This window comes from Lolium perenne, chromosome 4 (genome assembly GCF_019359855.2).
Source record: "Lolium perenne isolate Kyuss_39 chromosome 4, Kyuss_2.0, whole genome shotgun sequence".
Taxonomy (NCBI): Eukaryota; Viridiplantae; Streptophyta; class Magnoliopsida; order Poales; family Poaceae; genus Lolium; species Lolium perenne.
This window is the reverse complement of record NC_067247.2, coordinates 29,470,753-29,488,962: the sequence shown is the minus strand read 5'-3', so window position 1 is coordinate 29,488,962 and position 18,210 is coordinate 29,470,753. Positions and strand designations below refer to the sequence as shown.

Sequence of the window (18,210 nt, the reverse complement as noted above, 5' to 3'; positions counted from 1 at the left end):
GGATAGCGCAAACTACCGCGCGCACTAAAATATTTACAGCGCGGTCTACTTTGTAGCGTCTTCTGGAGGACGAAAAACACGTTTGGTGCTGTATATTGACAGTTTTTTTTAGCACGCGTCCATCTGTTGCAAATGCTCTTAGGAAAACCCTTTGCGCTATTCGCCCTTGGAAATTTTACTTTTTACCCCTATTTACATGGTACCTCTACAATTTGCCCTAAATTAGTTTAAGCTTTTCTTTTTGCCACGGTTTAGTTTGGGGAGAATTGCCACTATACCATTAGTCAAAACCGGGTGTTCCAAAATACCAAAAAAAAAAAACAGCTTTGCCAAGATGCCATCGCCGCTAATGTTTTTGATGCCAGGATGGATACCACTGCCGTTAGTTTGCACATGTTTGACGTTAGTAAATCTGAATTGGGCTTGCCAGTTTATTTAAAAGGACAAAACTGCCCTCATCTAGACCTAGCCAAAAGATCTGGAGAGATGAGACCGACCGGCATCTCCAACCAAATTCCCCACAGCGCACGCAGACGACCAACCATGGCGGCGCGCCCGGCCGCCGCATCCCAGCGCCGGCGCAGGCTGCTGCTCTCTCCCCTCTAAATCCTTGCTCCGCCGCATGCCGCACCTCTCAGCTGTCCTGCTCCACCTCCACTCACGTCGTCCCACTGCTGCCCTGCTCCTGCCGACGCGAGACCGGACGAGGAGACCGGCACGGCAACGCCTGGAGAGGCGCCCTCTGCCACGTCTTTAGTTTGGTAACTATACTATTTGCCCTTTGACAGGCTGGCCTCACAACCCCCAGGCCCCAGTACCAGATCGATCCGCCCGTCCTGTTGGTTCTGTCGCGCATCTCGCTCCCTTCCTGATCGAGGACGGGAACTTGGCGGCGGCGGCGGTAGTCTTCACGCAGCTCCGGCCGCTGGCGGAAATCCACGAAAAAGGGCGAGCTCCCCCGTCGCCACGCTAGGTACTCCCATCTCCGTGCCCCTCTCTGCTAATTCCAGGGAAAAAAGGCGCCCTAGGGTTAGGATTTGGGGATTTGGCCGTCGGCGACGTCGAGCTGGTGTAGGCCGGCGGCAACGGCGGGCGTCGTCGTGCGGCCACGCGCGGACACACGTGGGGTGGAGAGGAGACGCGAGGTGCTGAGGCGCTAGCGACGGGGGCGGGCGGGAGGTGCAAACGGCGGCCAGGAATCGGCGGCCTCGGGCGACAGGGACGGGAGGCGGTAGGGCTGGCGGCGCATAGGCAACCCCTGCTTCTCCCTCAGTCTGCGCAATAGCGGCAGGAGGAGGAGGCAGGCGGGCTCTGTTGTAGACCTTTCTCTCTGTTTCTTAGCGAGACAACTTCTCTGAATTTGCTTCTTTTTTTAGCTAATTTTGATATGCTATTCTGCAGGAAATTCCAAGAGCTGGTAGCACGTGAGGCACTTGGAGCTCTAGGGCGGTAGGGGTGGCGGCGATTTGGGGAAGATGAATCCCCTGACGCAGGTCAAGCAGACCCAGCTGATAAACAAGAAGGAGGCGGCTCTCGGCCTCAGCGAGAACGCCTCGTGGCACGCCAGGTTCAAGGACTCCGCCTACGTCTTCTGCGGCGGCATCTCTTTCGACCTCACCGAGGGTGACCTCCTTGCCGTCTTCGCGCAGTGAGTACCGTGAACCAATTTTCCACCTGTTCCCTTCCTGAAGGATTTGTCAGGCATGTTCCTTAACCGCTTTCCGATCTCTGTTCTCAGGTACGGTGAGGTGGTGGATGTGAACCTCGTGCGCGACAAGACCACCGGAAAATCCAGGGGTTTCGCCTTCCTCGCTTATGAGGACCAGAGGAGCACGGTTCTTGCTGTCGGTGAGGATTCTTTGCGCTTTCTGCTGAAGTCGCTTTCCTGTGTAGTTAGTTCCAATTGGTTCTTTGCTGAAGTGCTAATGTTGCTCCGACCGTGTAGATAACTTGAACGGAGCTAAAGTTCTTGGGAGGATCATAAAAGTCGACCATGTGGACAAGTACAAGATGAAGGAGGAGGAGGACGAGGAGGAGGTGGCAAAGAAGAGGGAGGAGCGCGGCGTGTGCTATGCGTTCCAGAAAGGCGAGTGCAACCGGGGGGACGCGTGTAGATTTTCCCATGATGCGCAGGTACCCAATCTTGCTTGTGCAGTGTCCAAGTCGTTATTTGATTTATCCATTAGAAATGCACCCAAGCCATTCATTACCTGCCTACCTGGCTTGTATTTATTTGCTCGCCTGAAGTTTCTTCACTGTATGATGATCAAACTATATTGCCAGACCAATTATTAAGTAGACAACTAGTAACTTGTCATTTCACTGCAATGGGAGTAAACATTAGTTGTTGGAAACACAGGATACTTTTCTGTTATTAATTCATTTCCTTGTGCTAGATAATTTCGTTATTTGATTTGTCTTTTAGGAATGGACCCAAGCAATTCACTGCCTGGCTTGTAATTACTTGCACGTCTCAAGGTTTTTCAATTTAGGATGATCAAACTATATTACCAGACCAATTATTAATTAGAAACTAGGAACTTGCCGTTTCACTTTAACAGAACGGTCTGTAGAATAACAGTCTGTTGCATGATTTAAATCTACATTTTCTCAAGACGAAGATATGCTGGAAACTTAAATTTGCACAGTAAGGCCTTTACATTTATTGTGGTCACGATTTTAAACACACTTCGGCTAATGAACTAATTACTTTCCGAAGCATATGCCGCGGAACTCTGGCAGAATGGGAGGAACATAAACATTAGTTGTTGGAAACGCATGCTCCTTTTATATTATTGTTATTATTTCCTTGTGCTAGATTTGGCTACATGCTGGAATATAGGTTATTAGATTGGGACAATATTACTTCTATTTCCACAACATTCATATGCTTCTCCAGAAGCACAAATCAATTGCTTATACTGGATTATAATTGTGCTGTTTTAATGTTATACATGACTGGAAACCTTTGCCCTTATACTAGGCCTTATAGTTTGTCAGTACCCTGCTTTAGTATATCCAATGAACAGTCATGATTGACGACTAATTCTCATGCTCATGAATTATATTCTCAGAGAAATGCGAACACTGGTTGGGGTTCTAAGGAGGATATCGAGCCAAAATGGGAGCATGACAAACACCGTGGTCCATCAAATAAGGGTGGTGTCTGCTATGCTTTCCAGAAAGGCGAGTGCAGTCGGGGAGATTCCTGCAGATTTTCGCATGATGAGCAGGTAGCTGTCCAGAACCGTGGCGTCTGCTATGCTTTCCAGAAAGGCGAGTGCAGTCGTGGAGCTTCCTGCAGATTTTCACATGATGAGCAGGTAACTGTCCTGCTTTTGGAAAATACACAAGCAAGTTCTGTTTTCCCATGAACAAATTATATTACCAGATTAGTTATCATCTAGAGAATAGGTTGTTTATAACTTTGCCACAATGTTCCTTTAGAGTATTTATACTATTTCTCAAGGTGATATGCTGGAAACTCATACCTATACAGTAAGGCCTTATACATTGCTCTGGTCATGACTATGCATGTGCATCACTTAAATGAGCTAGTCCTTTAAAATATTTTTAACAAACACCATAGCAGAGATGCCATTCGGAGTAACATTGCCAGAGTTTATAACGTTTGTTGTTTGAACACATGCACCATTTCTTTTATCAGTGCATTGCAGAAATGGCTGTATGCTAGAGATTATTGGCTTGGGCAAGAATTATGTCATGTTTGCAGCATGCTAAATGCTTATCTGAATGTGATTTTTTCAATCAATAATTTAGGGTTATAAGTGTGATTTTTTCATTGTTATCTGATGGAAATGTTTGCCCTATATGCTTGGTATTATTGTTCATCGGTAACTTGGTTCAGTCATTCCAGTAAAGAGTCACGCTTGGTGATTAATTCTCATGCTCATGGATTATATTTTCAGAGAAATGCAAACACTGGTCGAGGTTCTAGGGATGACAGCAATGCAAGACGGCAGCATGACCATGATCCTCCAAAGAGCCACAAAAATTTCCCTGACAGAACTAAAGAAGAGACGAGATCAGGGGATAGAGAAGGTCAATCCTCAAGATCAGACGTGTACAGGGACCGAGATTCTAGGACGAGACATGGTGATAGAGACACAGAAGATAGAGACAGGAACAGACACGAGAGATCCCCTGAGAGATCAAGAGGTGAGAGGCAGAGAGGCGACGACAGATATAGAGAAGAAAGATCAGAGAGCAAGCGGTCTCGGCAGGACAGAGATTCTGGTGGCCGTCATGAAAGGAGGGGTGATGAAGAGGCAGAACGGCATGGGAAATCGCGGAGATAGAACTCGCTTTTATCAGGGAAAGAAAAGCGATGATGTCGCTGTTCTAATCTTGTTGATGTTTGTACTTGTACTAGACGCACAATTTTGTTCGGTCCTTAGATCTTTGGTGCTATCCAGGTTGCGTCTACTTTCTTTTCCTTTACAAGGTTTTTGAACATATGAGCCGATGGATGGTTTTGCAGGGTATTAACTCATTCCATTGGATACACAGTGGTGATTCTTGTTATGACACTGATGAATTTTGTACCACTTCGGATAATTTTACCAGCTGTAGCATTCCTAGCATTTCCATCCTGAAGTTTCAAAGGATTATTACTGAACAATTCAGTATAAATAAAATGTCACGAGATAATAATTATAAAATGCCTGAAAAGAGAAGGTGATGTACTAGGTGATTAGCTGGACGTGATACGAGCAGAACTTTCTAGATACTCACGTTGGGAAAACAAATACTCGACCAGCAGAATACGCTGATTTCATTAAAAGAAAAACTGCGCTGTTTTCATTCATTCAACATAGTCAAGGTCTCCAGGAACACAATTATACCGTACTTCAACGTATCATTCTCGAAGATTCCAGTGTAGGCAAACTACACAAGTTATGGCCGTAATCTCATACAATTGATTGAATTCCAATCTGCTTCATATTTTATTGATTGAAAACTTATTACACTAGCTACAATTGTTTATTTGGTGCAGCACCGACAGCGGACAAACTTGGATGTTTTCTGCCAGACTTCAAATTAGGAAGAGCGAGAGCTAAATCTGTTACACATCCGAGAAGTCAAGGAAGGTAGACTCCGCGAGATCGATGGCACGAGCTAGGCCGGCAGCCTTGTTCTGGCACTCCTGGTGCTCGTCATCTGGCTTGCTGTCGGCGACGATCCCGGCTCCGGCTTGGAGGTGCGCTACCCACTCCTGGCGCGCGCTGTTGTCGCCGTCATACGAGTACATGGTGTCGAACCGGGAAGCCGTAGGGAAGACGATGGTACGCAGGGCAAGGGCGATATCCATGTCGCCGCGGTAGGAGATGTTGCCAAAGCCGCCACCGTATGGACCACGCATCTTCCCTTCCAACTCGTCGATCAACTCCATCGCTCTCACCTGGTGAGTTTCAGGGCAAGTATATGGGAGAGTGATGAGCGTTCACTATTCATGGAAGCAACATAGATGCATAGAAGACAGAGCATGTAACAAAACAAGAGATTCTCCCTACTGCTGTATGGTTCGTATTTGGATCGGAACTTGAGAAATTAAAATGGATCTGTCACCTATTTAGACTCAGTTTGGCATCATGGATGCTTTTGAAAAACAGTTTCTCTCTATGGAGATAACAGTTAGTTGAAAACAATTCTTTAGATGTGACATCAAATTCTCACTACAAGCAACAAATAAGTTTGCTTACTATGCACTTAGGTTATGGCATGATACTGTCATGGTTGCCTCTTTCTTAGTTGCAAAGAGCAAGGACCAACACGATAGCAACAAGTATGATATACCTTAGGAGCACCACTAACTGTTCCAACAGGCAATGCAGCTCGCAGAGCATCCCAACATGTAAGATCATCAAGCAGATCCCCAGTAACCTACAGAAGTACAGAAATAGACCCCTACATTGTGAGAAATCGATAACACAATTCAGCAAACAATGAGACTATAGATGGCCATTTCTTATATGATTGCAGCCACTGCTGATTGCTTATATGATTATAAGAAATGATATTTGAAGTCGTCTGTCAGAAGAAAAAGACTGACTTACTGTCGAGCTAATGTGCATGACATGTGAATATCGCTCCACGTTCATAAGTTTCTCAACCTTTACTGTACCTGGTTTGGACACCTGCAAACATAGCAAAGTTGAACACAAGTCATACTAGATGAGGTCAAAAGTGCAGCAGCTCAGCTAACTTGTTTAAATGAAACAAGACTTTGACATACAGACAAAAGTTCTCTGCATCTAACAACGTCAGAACTTCATTATCACTAATGAGGAACTAATGAAGCAGAAATGGATGCCAAAATTGGGCAGCCTCAATAAAAGGCTGCTAGTTGGAATATTAACAGCACACCTGCCACCTATCTTTATTTGGCAAATCATGAAATGCACATGAAATTGAATTGGATGGAAAAAAGAAAATGGAAGGGTGAAAGAAAAACCTTTCCAACATCATTGCGTCCCAGATCTACTAACATAATATGCTCGGCACATTGCTTTTCGTCACTCAACAAGAGTTGTTCTAGAACCTTGTCTTCAGCTTTCGTCTTTCCTCTTCTAATTGTTCCAGCAAAAGTGACCGATTGACAATTGTCCTCAGGCAAATGGAAAAGTAATCGGTCATGTTGTTCATTTGGCACTAACAAATTTTCTAGAAGAAAGTGGATAAGCAAATATCAAAGAGTTTCCATAATATATTACCAGATGAAAAACATGTAGATACCAAATGATAATTGTAAAATTGCCTCCATTTTGTAAACCAAACAGATAACACAGACGATGCAAAAAAGTTAACTTCCAACATATATTGCTGTTACAAATGAGCCCCAACAGCCAAACCAACCAGACACGCGGGGCTAATTTGAACTAAACCCCTAACACTTATTATGGATCGGAGGGAGTAAGAGTCTGAAGCAAGCCATAACTAAAGATGCAAAAGAAAAACCCTTATTGACATACCTTTTCCACTCGAGTAAGAATCTCAGGACTTGATGCTACAAGAATACACCCCCGTGCCTGCGACAATGTTACATAAATAGACGTTACTAATTAGTATGTGCCACATAAGTGAACATGAACTATTTCACTTATAATACTGCAAATATTCAATTCACCTGCAGATAGGCCATGTAAGGGCTAGGATTGACAATGCGCAATGCGCGATACACCTCAAAAGGGTCCGCGAATGTGCGCCTCTCAAAACGCTGGCTTAGGACCACTTGAAAAATGTCACCGGCTAAAATGTGCTCTTTCGCTTGCACAACTGACTTCTTATAGTTCTCAGCAGATATTGATGATTTTTGTAGTGTTGAGCCGAAGTCCTCAATCTTAAGTTTAATAGAACCAGCAGAAAGAGTTGGTCTACATGAATAGTTGAGTACTTGAGTTAGATCAGTGTGAATCAGAAAATTAGAATAAAACATCACATAAGGAGTTGGTCAAACTTTACAACTCACACATTAAGGCTGTTCAATCTTGATAACAAAGTTTCCAGCCGATTCTTTCTATCTTCATAGGCTTCATCAATTGAGTGATAACAGTCCACCCTCACCCAATGAATGACATGTGTTTTCTGCACCAAACAAATACAACATATAAGTCAAATGTTTCGTAATAACTGGATAAATAGCTCACTTGAGGGAAAGCTTCAGAGAAAACCCCCAAAGCAATTATTTTACTGAATTATGTTCACTCTTTAATGGGCCTTTTAAATGGTGATGTTGAGAACAATATATGAGGTAACTACGAAAATAAAGGAGAGAACAAACGACGGCATCGCAATTAATCATGCCAAAAATGCCATTCAAAATTATACTCTTTATGCAAACACAAACGATTGACCTATTGTGATCGGTTACAACTGGAAGTTGAGCATATTGGAGGATGCATAAATGGTGTGTATTCTTATTACCAAGTACTCCCTCCGTTCCAAAATAACTGTCATATCTACAATTACCTAATTCCATGTGATACTACCAGATTTGGTTAGATGGTAACGTCTCCCAGGGTGCAGAAAAGTTATTTTGCAGCCAACATAATTTTACGTTGTTACATTCATAAAATTATATTTTTAATATAAATAATTATGTTCATATTAACTCACAACAAAAAAAAGTCGACATAAAATACATACATGTAGTTTATCAAAGAGCAGGAATGGTGTTTGAGTTCCGAACTTCAGATCATCTGTCTCTGTTACATTGTGCAGATGTATACATATATGAATTGTTTTGCCATGGTGGGCTTGTATCAGGAGAAGACGTAGGAGACTGCATGTGGAATGGGTCATCGAAATGCCGCAGCCGGGCTACGTGTTTCTTTCACCTACAACTAATGGAGAAACGAGAGGATAATAAAACTAGATGCAATAGGCTAAGGAGGATTGTACAAGATATATACAGTCTGTGCGGTTGGCATTTAAATTTCAGGATAGCATGTTGATGCAGTGTCGTTGCATGCTCTCTCTTGTTTAGAATTCAGATGGTTGACATATACATTTATCGATCCTATGTGATCCATGATGTAATTCTTTATAAATTGATACTACAAAATTTAATAAAAAGTTGCATGCATCCAAAGATGTAGAGACTAGGGCTACCCCTCCATAAAAATTTTAGAAACAACCCCCACATATACTTGACAGAAGGAACTTCACCAGAACCAGAATAGCTCTCCACCGGTCAATTAGCTGATCGTCGACGTACCATATGATAGGCCATATACATGCTTGGCTTCTCCCCAGATATAAGAGCATTAAATTGTTGTCTTTGATCTAGACAGAGTGTTGTAGTAGTTGAAACGAGGCATGTCTTCCGGTGGCGGGCTCCTGTGCACCCTGTATTTGAAACGACGCATACCGTCCGGCGGTGCGTCCCTGTTGCATCGGCTACCCCAAGCTGACCTGCTGCTCGTCTCTACTCCTATCGACGTCGCTCATCATCGATGAGCATGTGCTATCATCGTCGGAGGCCCACCCTCCCGGCGGAGGCCACACGAAGCTTGGCTTTTGACGAGGCACCTCCGGCGGCGGCACTGACTTGACGATGACCTGCACCACGTCGGGCATGGTCGGACGGTCTGACGGGTTCGGGTTGCTACAAGCCAAGCCCAGGAGCAGCAACCGTGCGGCATCTTCACCGGCGCCCATCTGCTCCTCCTCGTCCTCGGAAGCAGCAGCGAGCACGGCGGCGTCCAAGCACTCTGATAGCCTCCCCTCGCCGTGGAGCCTCCATACCCAGTCGGTGATGTGCATGTCGTCGCTGTTCACCACATGATCATCATCCAGCGCCCGCTTCCCCGTGACGAGCTCGAGGATGAGCACCCCGAGCGCATAGATGTCCGTCTGCCGCGTCGCCTTGCCGCATATGGCATACTCCGGCGCGATATAGCCCCACGTGCCGGCGACGCCTGTGGCGGAGTTCCTGTTGACGGCGACGGTGCAGGCCAGGCCGAAGTCACCCAGACGGGCGCGGAAGCTCGAGTCTAGCATCACGTTGCTTGCCTTGATGTCGCGGTGGAGCACCATGGGCTCGTACTCGTGGTGGACGTAGTGCAAGCCGATAGCTATGTCCCTGACGATCTCGTACCGAGTGGCCCATCGACGGATTGCTGCGCCAGTGCGTCGCCGCCCGGTGCTGCTGCCGCCGTTGCGACTGCCATTGGGGAAGAGATGCTGGTCCAAGCTCCCATTGGTCATACTAGTTGAATGCCCGTGCGTTGCTACGGATCCAAAAAAAAAAGTTTAAATAATCATTGGTCGAAGATTTTGTGTTCTCATTTGACTATTCGTACATTTTCTCCAATCAAAAATACTAAGAAGACAATGTGTTCTCATTCATCCTATTGGTCTGTCTTCACATTATTTTCCATCGATGTGGCATCATTGTGTATTGATTCATTATCTCCTTTAGTACGTATTGCTCTGTTTGTACGTGCATAACTTTTACTACTCCAATAAATATGCACCATGATTCTTCTTGCGTTGAATGTCATGTTTTCCTCTTTCCTCGCCTCTCGCCGCATCGTTGTCGGATATTTGCTTTCTCACTGCAACAATATCTACCACCACAAATAGGTATTATTAACATACTAAAAAAGTTCATAGATACTCGACAACTCAAATACTTCTTTGTTCTTGGAGATTTAACCAGAGTGACGATGAGAACAAGAGGATACAACCTCCATGACCATGAATTCGTATTTTTATAATATTTCAAGCATCTACATAACGTACAATTACCAAGAAAGCAGTACAAACTTTCATAAAATACATCATCACATCTTTCTGACACAAGCAAATCAAATGGAAATCTATGAAATTTCAAATACTGTCTTGCACATCAACATGAATAATGTCTTGCACATCATGTTCACCTACTAATTAGCTGAACCTATCAAGAGTAGTACATGGTAACTCAAAACCAGCAGGGTACCAAATCCGAGAGGTTTTATGTTTACAAATCATCCCCGAAATTCAGTTCAAAAAGTTGGCAATACAAACATCATAACAAAAATATAACCCAGGCTATACTTGAATTAGCAATTAACAATCTCTTCTTGGTCAAGAGCTCATAAAGTGTCCAATTATTTACAAACATGATTAGGACATTAATTTTCGTATCAAGCAAACATCTTAATGCAAGTTGTACAAGGTACTGTACTATTAGGTAACACAATAACATTATAAGCAGAGGCCAATTAAGTACTTTGACCTGGACCTCCTCAATAGCCAGTAGCAAGTAGCAACTACATGGAGTTTCCATTTCGTCGTGCTCCAGTCTCTCTGGTGCCTACAACATTGTGACGTTGATAGGTTGCTGCTAGAGTAGCATGTCATCTCTGTGAATGGAGAGATTAATTTTAAAACGAAAGCATCATGGTGTCGCGCTTAACTGATGAGAGGAATTCTACCTTATGGTGCACATTTTATTGAGCCTCTCATACGGAGAGATAAAGATAGAGCAAAAACATCACTCATATGAAGTGATGTGCATTAGTAAACTACAAACAAGAGAGAGAAATCTTCTTCGTGATTAGTTGGATTCTTCATGATTAGTTGGATCTCTAATCTTCGATAAAAGTATCAAGAATTCAGTCTCCCACCTCATGACCCTTAGCTAGAGGGGGCCGTAGAAGCCGCACGGGCGCACCACTCTTCTCCTTCTCATCCAGTGGTGGACCCAGAAATTTTTGTTTGCCAGGGAACAAATTTAGGGGAAAAAGATAACGCACACAATGCATGTCTGGTAGATATAAATCATAGGGTAAATCGCACACAAAATATTCAACTATAATGATCAGCGAAATACAATTATCAGGAATATGAAAAAGCACAAAAACACTTAAAACCTACTAATTTTAGTCGCGTGAGACGCCCGGATCATACATAACATCATCTAGATTAAATGCAGCAGCTGGTTGAATGTCCTAAAATATTAAAATTGATAGAAAAATTGAGTCCTCTAATATTCTCGGTACTATACAGATAAATCATGCTACAAAAAAATTGAAAAAGGAAAAAATTACCTGCACAAGCAAGTGCACCTGCGCCGTCTGGTCTGTCCGCCTACATTTGGCCACTGCGTCATATTGAGACATCGCCGGCATCGGACCCGCAGCGGCCCGTGCCGCCGCCTCCTCATCTTCTAACTGTTGTGCAATTGGAATCTAATCCTCCTCTAAGTCCAACGGTGGCTGCCAGATCAGGAGCTCAGGCAGGTGTGTTCAGCGTTACAGCCCGCGGTTGATCGAGAGAGAGAAAGAGTGCGCGCGGTAGACATAGGAAGAAACGATGTAAGGTAGAAGATATTTTTTTCGGGTAAGAAATTTATACGGAAGGCAAGTAAGGAAATGACCGTGATTTATTTTGTGTGATTGTTTCCTTATTGATTTGTAGTTTCTTTCCATGATTATAGTCGGACGGTTAGATGTAAAGCAACGAACCAAAGATAAGTTCACACAAGATCGGTGGCGGAGGATGAAAAAATATGGTAGGGCAAACTCTAAAGTATAACAATTTTTTTGATGCGAAAACAACAAAAGTTTACTACATTTGTATAAACTCATTACTCTCCCTCTAAACCATTTTCTCTGGTTTCTTGATGGCTACACTGTTGGTTCGATAAAATCTCCGTATAAACAATATCATGCCCTCCACCACCAACAACAGTATCTTTATTAAAATTTTCGGTTGCCTTCTCTATATCTTCCATAGTTATGATTATTCTTTCTGCAACCCCAACATTTTGAGATACCGATTATTGTAACAGTTGACCATGGTTTTGCTCAAAAAACTTTCGTTTTAACATTCCAGCTCTATGGTGATTTAATTTTTTGGAAAGTGGAAACCAAGAATGAAAAGAGAACCGAAAGTATGAGAGTAACATCGCACATGCACTCTGAGATATCTACGTGTATACGTTCTAATTCATCACTTCTTCTCTAAGACTAAGTTAAACAAGAAGATAATCAACTCCACGAAACAGCGACATACGCACATGTATATTAGTGGAAATCTTGGCCTGCTTGATTTAAGAAGTGGTCTTGCTTGCCGAACAGCGCGGTCACCATCCCAAGTCCACGATTCCATTCTCGCTCAGTCGCAGCCTGCCTGCCTCGCTGGGTCGTGGGTCTCTACTTCGCTGTGTGGAACGAACGACAAAGAAGGAACGAACAGCCTGATATCACGGATGAGATACGTAGAAATCCAGAAAACGGCCACCGCCGATTTTTTCTCCCACGCGAGAGAGCTGCGCGGCAGGTGCGGTAGACCGGTAGTGTGGACCCATGGGCTGGCGCCGATTTTTTCTCGAGGCAAGCCAGAGCTATGAACAGGATTGCGATGGCATTTCTATGTAATTATTATAAGTGTGACACCAGGCACTCAACGTGACATGGGCTGGAGTTGTTTTGTTAGTTGCGTTTTCTTTGTTCCGCGCGCAGGTTTTTTTCTTTCAAGATTCCGTTGAGATAAATCATCTTGGTAGGATAAAGACGTGGGGGGTATTATTGTACATCCTGAAAATGTGACACCAGGCATTCACCAGTTTACTCTTAATAGTAGAGATACTCGAAAATAAGCAGCGGCTCTCCTTTGTTGTAAGACCACCCTGAAAAATGTCATCTAATTATATGGTGCAGGGTACATAGCTAGAATTAATGAATTTGTAATCGAAGGATTCTTCCCAATTTCTAGATCAGTGTCAGTCACAGTTTCAAGTTTCGTGCTACACGTTTATTCCCATCTCTATACAGAACACAAAAATACTGGAGTACAATTTACTCAAATTTAGGTTTAACCTGCAAAGCAGAAGTACTTGACAACATCTTCTTTAGACTGAAAAAGAAATTTCTTATGTAAAAATGAATATATGCAGTGTAGGATTACCATGACAATTAGAGTATGCACACTTTTCTTTTGTTTGTTATGTAATAAAACATTAATAGAACCAATCGTCATGTACGCACTAGTAGAAAACAGGGCTTTCGTTCGAAGCCTTTGGGAGCTTTAGTCCCAATCGAATTACGAACCGGGACTAATGGATCACATTAGTCCCGGTTCGAACGGCGCAGGCCACGGCAACCTTTAGTCCCGATTCATTTGGAACCTAGCTTAAGTCCCGGTCCGGTTGGTAATACCAACCGGGACTAAAGGGGTTGCGGCAGGTTGGAGGCAACCTGCCGCAACCCCTTACCAACCGGGACTAAAGGTTTTCTATGTTTTTTTACTCCCCACGCACCCCATGCACGTGCATCTACGGTCGGAGCTAGAAAAAACTAACTCTTATGCACAACTATGACATCGATACAACAATTGATCGGCGTGCTGAAACTCGTCTAGATACATTTATCTCTAAATAAATCTGTGTTAATTAATTTAAAATGAAACGAGAAATAAATAATATAATAGTAGTAATTTGTTCGCATATTTTTAAAATTGGCCAATGTGAAAGTATTCTCATTTCTTCCTCCATACAACAATGAATTTATCCACCGACATGAATACATTTCCACGAAACATAAACTCTTGGAGCCGTGGATTATTTTGTTCTCGCAATGATGTTTTCTTCTGAGAATGAACGTTTCCACGTACATTGATTTTGCAAATGCTAGTCACTTAGAAACATGTAAGCACTAAATAAGCTACAGACATACACAATATATGTAATGATCAGTAGTGATTTATTGTCAAAGAGGAACAACCAAACAACATATTCTCTACTTTCTGGCTAATTTGCACGTGTTACTTTAAATAAGCAAATAGTTAAAATAAATTAGAGAATATAAATTTACGAGTAGATGGATAAATGGGTAATTACGGCCTCGTACGTGCTATGTCGAACCCTAGAATAGGACCTAGCCGCCTAGGCGACCGATTCGAGGACACTCCATGTTTCGGTAAATTGGTTGAGGCATGACCATGGGGCTGCTCGACCAGCAATCACTACTTGTCCCTGCCTCATTAATCAACCGAAAACGCAAAGCGGAAGCAGAAGGCCGTGGATTGATTTCTCATGCTATTCACAAAAAAGAGAGGATTTCTCGTGACTGTGAATGTCAGTATTGCCCCTTTGGGCTTTGCCTGTTCGCTGCTCCACTTGAGGAGTACAAGGAAACTCCCTTACTTTGTTTTTTTCTTTCATTTCTATTGTTTTTTTTTAGTTTTTTGTATGTTTTCAAATTTTTGTTCTTTAAAAAACCCGAACATTTTTTAAATCTCAACATTTTTTAAAATTTGATTACTTTCCAAGTTTGAACATTTTTCTTAATTAATTTTTTAAATGTTTTTTCGAAATTAGAACATTATTTCAAAATTTATTTTTTTCTGAAATTTTACCATAGTTTGAAATTGAACATTCTTAGATCAGAACATTTTTTAATTTAAATATTTAGGAATCAGAGCATTTCCTAAAAAAATAAACATTTTTCGAAGGAATAAAATAAGAAAAGAAGAAAAAATAGGGCAGAAAAATGAAAAATCAAATAGAAAACCAAAAAAAAACCGAACGAAGAAACGAAAAGGAAAACCAAAATGTCCTGGTGGGCCTAGCCCAAAAAGAATTAGGGATGTGCGGCACCCCGCCGGCACCAACCCATGCGGTGTATAGGATTCGCCGATTAATTCTCCTAGTCGGTACTAAAACAATTTGTCCCTGGTCAATGGCGTACCTTGTTGTATGTCACACCCCCCCCCCCCCCCTCGCTTGGGTTTGACACATCCCGGAGAGGTTAGATCCCCTTCCCCTTGGTGCCATCACGTAGCTCCGAGGGCGGGTGGCCGTCGGCAGACCGCCAGATTCCTGTAGTGTCCGCCCCCTGCGTGCATCCACACACGATGTTCCGACTTACTACTGCTCATATTCAATTTTTAGTCTGGCCGAATCAATTTGTAAGGAGAGTTACTAAATCATGAGAACACTATAAACTTGCCTCTATGTCGTCCACGTAAATTCTTTATAACCATAAAATTCGGGAAACACATATTGCGCGATTAGGCATTGAAAGTAAGAACTGATATTCTTACGCATAATTAACACACAATTAATGTTGAATTTAAAAGACTAAGATGGTATATTATCAGTCTTGGTATGCAACTAAGACTGAATTTGCAAGGGGGTCAAACTCAATTCATGAGCCATTAGATTGGAGTTGGGCGTACGGTTCAGGATGTTTGGATTTCGAGCTCGTGTGCCTTTTGCATTGTTGTAAAGAATAGTACAATCAAGATACTTCGTGTGTTTTCTCATTGAAATTTATTTAAATTGTGATTCCCTAGCAAGTGAAAGCAGGTCTTTGATCCAATCGTGTTATGATGTGCCTAGACTTTTCGGTGCAAATTAATTCACACATGGTGCTAGAATCAAAACTGGACTGCGATAGTTAACTTATGCCGGAGGGACACGTACTGAGGGGGTACTAAATATGAAAGAGAAAACACATCCACTCACCAACGAGGGGGACGATGTTCTTGTGGCGCAAGCGGTTGATGATGCTGACTTCGGCAAGGAAGTCGCCGTAGCGGCGGTTCTGCACCTCCCGGGTGAACCTCTTGACGGCGACGTCCATGGGCCACTCCGTCTTGGAAGCGGCGGCGGGGAGCGTGCACCTGTACACGGTGCCGAAGCCGCCGCCCCCCAGCTTCATGGTGTCGTGGAAGTTGCTGGTAGCCTTGTTGATGTCGGCGAATTCCACCTTGGTGGGCATCCCGGGGAGGCGCTCCATGGACTTGGCGAGCTGGTTGAGCTCCTTGTGCCACCTTCGATACCTCGAGTTGAAGTAGCCCATCACGGCGACGGCCATCATGGCGGCGGCGGCTACAGAACCGAGGATGGAAGACAGTATCGTCACCTTCTTTTTGAGGAAGCTTCCTTTGTCGGGGTAGTCCGGGAGGTTGTCGACGGTGGCGCTGAAGCGGATGCCTCTTGGCCGAAGCCGCATCTCCAACGTCGAGAGGAGGCCGAAATGGACGAACGGCGATGTCCAGGAGACGGCGCTGCTGATGTTGAATGGCGCCGAGGCCATGGCGCTGGGAGGCTTGGGCTTACCCTCCACGTCTATGTACACCGACACCCGTCCCATACGGTCGTAGTCGATCCACACGGAATAGTTGGAGGCAGGTGGGCGGATAACGATGTCGACGCCCATGGCGCGTTTGCCATTATCGTACCCCGTCCGCGCGGGGTTACCCAGCTTTCCAATCTTCATGTAGGCGTACGCTGCGTACCTGTCGGAGACGGAGCCGCTCCGGGATGTAGGCCTGGAGAGGTTGAGCTGGTATCCCTTGCCAGTGGTGGTCGCCAGTTGCTTCGCCAAGGGCAGGGAGTCTTTTACCTGAGGAAATCCAAGGGCCTCCTTGGGGAGGATGAGCAAAGAGAAAATACTGGATCTTCTCCTGTGTGTCTTCTGGTTACGCATGACGACGGTGATGTTGAACGACGACTCGTCGAGCCCCGACCCGTCGTGGCGCCTTTGACAGAGTTTTATCAAGTTATCGATGGTGGACAACACTCGGGTCTTCTTCGCCTCGGCGTTGGGTATCTTGTGGATGGGCTTTCGTATGAGCCCGGACTGGTTCCCCACAAGAAACACGACGTCCTTCTCTGCGTCGTCCATGGCGTAGTTTCTACTCTGGTCCTGCCCAGAGCCTGAGCATTTGCACGGCTTCTCCTTCGCGTGGGAGAAGGAGGTGGTTGATAGGAGGAGGAGGATGCAGCAGAGACGTGGGAGTGGGACAATCTGCTTGACCTCAAAGGCTATTGTCTCGCCCACCTTGTAGTCACTCGTAAAGCTTGGTTTATAAGAGCATCTCCAACAAGCGCGCTAAAAGGACGCGCTGTAAACTTATAGCGCGCTGCGCCGAAAGTTGCCCCGCCGGACGCGGCATTTTGCGGCGCGTGCTCGGGCGGTAAAAGTGCTCCCCCGCCGGGCGCGCCATTATGCAGCGCGCGGCGCGGCGCGGCGCGAACGGCTATTTGGATCGTTTTTGGTTCGAAAGAAATCAAACAAATCAAACAAAACACAAAAATTTAACTGAAAATACGAAATATATTAAAAGTTCGACGGTAGAGCGATATTTTATTTAAACTACCCTAAAATCTACTCCGAGTTCGAGTCCCAGTCGAAGTCCGACGAGTGGCTGCTCGGAGTAGTGTCGGACACCGGAGTAGAAGTCCACTCGAAGTAGGAGGAGGAGGAGAGGATGATCGTCGACGGCCCGGCGCCATTTTTCTTGTCCTCCGCCCTCGCCGTCCTCCTCGCCGCCTTCTCCTCCCTCGCCGCATTCCTCGCCGCCGACTCCGCCCGGCGCTTCTCGCGGCTCGCCTTCTTCTTCGCCGCCATCGCCGCCTTCTGCTCCTCCTTCTGCGCGTAGAAAACCTCCATCGCGGTGACGTCCTCCGGGAACTGCCGCGCCTACTCGAGGCGGGAGCGCTCGTCGCGCTCGGCGATGAGGAGCCGTTGCTCGAGGTCCCGTTGGCGGCGTTGCTGTTCACACGTGACGGCCGGCGATGGCGGCGCGAGCTACTCCGCCTGCTCCCGCGTCCACACGTCGTGGAAGTTCATCTGCCGGCGGGGGCGGCCGAGGCGCCAGGTGACAGCGTCGTAGGCACGCGCTGCCTCGTGCGCCGTGTCGAAGGTGCCGAGGCGGATGCGCTCCTCGCCGGAGCGGATCTCCGCGTCG

At 45.0% G+C, this 18,210-nt stretch overlaps 3 protein-coding genes across 5 annotated transcripts; 1 reads left to right on the top strand and 2 right to left on the bottom strand.

The window, feature by feature from the left end:
- Positions 1–470: 470 nt before the first annotated feature.
- LOC127292037 (zinc finger CCCH domain-containing protein 25) lies at positions 471–4,604 on the top strand. Of its 3 annotated transcripts, XM_071818521.1 has the most exons (7): positions 471–640; positions 789–973; positions 1,402–1,648; positions 1,739–1,848; positions 1,946–2,133; positions 3,075–3,323; positions 3,930–4,604. In XM_071818521.1, exons 3-7 carry the CDS (start codon positions 1,476–1,478, stop codon positions 4,317–4,319), a joined length of 1,110 nt encoding a protein of 369 aa, XP_071674622.1. In that variant the 5' UTR covers positions 471–640; positions 789–973; positions 1,402–1,475; the 3' UTR covers positions 4,320–4,604. The 3 variants fall into 3 exon arrangements, with proteins under 3 accessions (XP_071674622.1, XP_051177347.1, XP_051177346.1); XM_051321387.2 differs by having other exon boundaries at positions 471–973; positions 1,413–1,648; XM_051321386.2 differs by having other exon boundaries at positions 471–973.
- A 339-nt stretch (positions 4,605–4,943) lies between these two features.
- On the bottom strand, positions 4,944–8,916 carry LOC127346655 (anthranilate synthase alpha subunit 1, chloroplastic). The gene is made up of 7 exons (XM_051372931.1): positions 8,891–8,916; positions 7,148–7,394; positions 6,993–7,049; positions 6,476–6,628; positions 6,078–6,158; positions 5,818–5,904; positions 4,944–5,422 (listed from the first exon to the last, which is right to left on the bottom strand). The coding sequence occupies exons 1-7, from the start codon at positions 8,914–8,916 to the stop codon at positions 5,087–5,089; spliced, it is 987 nt and encodes a 328-aa protein (XP_051228891.1). The 3' UTR covers positions 4,944–5,086.
- LOC127346654 (L-type lectin-domain containing receptor kinase SIT2-like) lies at positions 8,863–17,912 on the bottom strand. Its single transcript, XM_051372929.2, has 5 exons — positions 17,632–17,912; positions 15,980–17,319; positions 13,102–13,141; positions 10,581–10,583; positions 8,863–9,730 (listed from the first exon to the last, which is right to left on the bottom strand). The coding sequence occupies exons 1-5, from the start codon at positions 17,910–17,912 to the stop codon at positions 8,920–8,922; spliced, it is 2,475 nt and encodes an 824-aa protein (XP_051228889.1). The 3' UTR covers positions 8,863–8,919.
- Between the last annotated feature and the right edge of the window lie 298 nt (positions 17,913–18,210).

Coding starts and splice junctions, on each gene's coding strand:
- LOC127346654 (XM_051372929.2), bottom strand. CDS start 17,912: ATGGAGGTTTTCTACGCGCAGAAGGAGGAGCAGAAGGCGGCGATGGCG. Junction 17,320..17,631: donor GACTGGGACTCGAACTCGGA/GTAGATTTTAGG, acceptor TTATAAACCAAG/CTTTACGAGTGACTACAAGG. Junction 13,142..15,979: donor GAACATCGTCCCCCTCGTTG/GTGAGTGGATGT, acceptor GACATTTTTCAG/GGTGGTCTTACAACAAAGGA.
- LOC127292037 (XM_071818521.1), top strand. CDS start 1,476: ATGAATCCCCTGACGCAGGTCAAGCAGACCCAGCTGATAAACAAGAAG. Junction 1,849..1,945: donor GAGCACGGTTCTTGCTGTCG/GTGAGGATTCTT, acceptor CCGACCGTGTAG/ATAACTTGAACGGAGCTAAA. Junction 2,134..3,074: donor GATTTTCCCATGATGCGCAG/GTACCCAATCTT, acceptor TTATATTCTCAG/AGAAATGCGAACACTGGTTG.
- LOC127346655 (XM_051372931.1), bottom strand. CDS start 8,916: ATGCAACAGGGACGCACCGCCGGACG. Junction 6,629..6,992: donor TTCTTACTCGAGTGGAAAAG/GTATGTCAATAA, acceptor CATTTGCCTGAG/GACAATTGTCAATCGGTCAC. Junction 5,423..5,817: donor CAGTTAGTGGTGCTCCTAAG/GTATATCATACT, acceptor GAAACTCACCAG/GTGAGAGCGATGGAGTTGAT.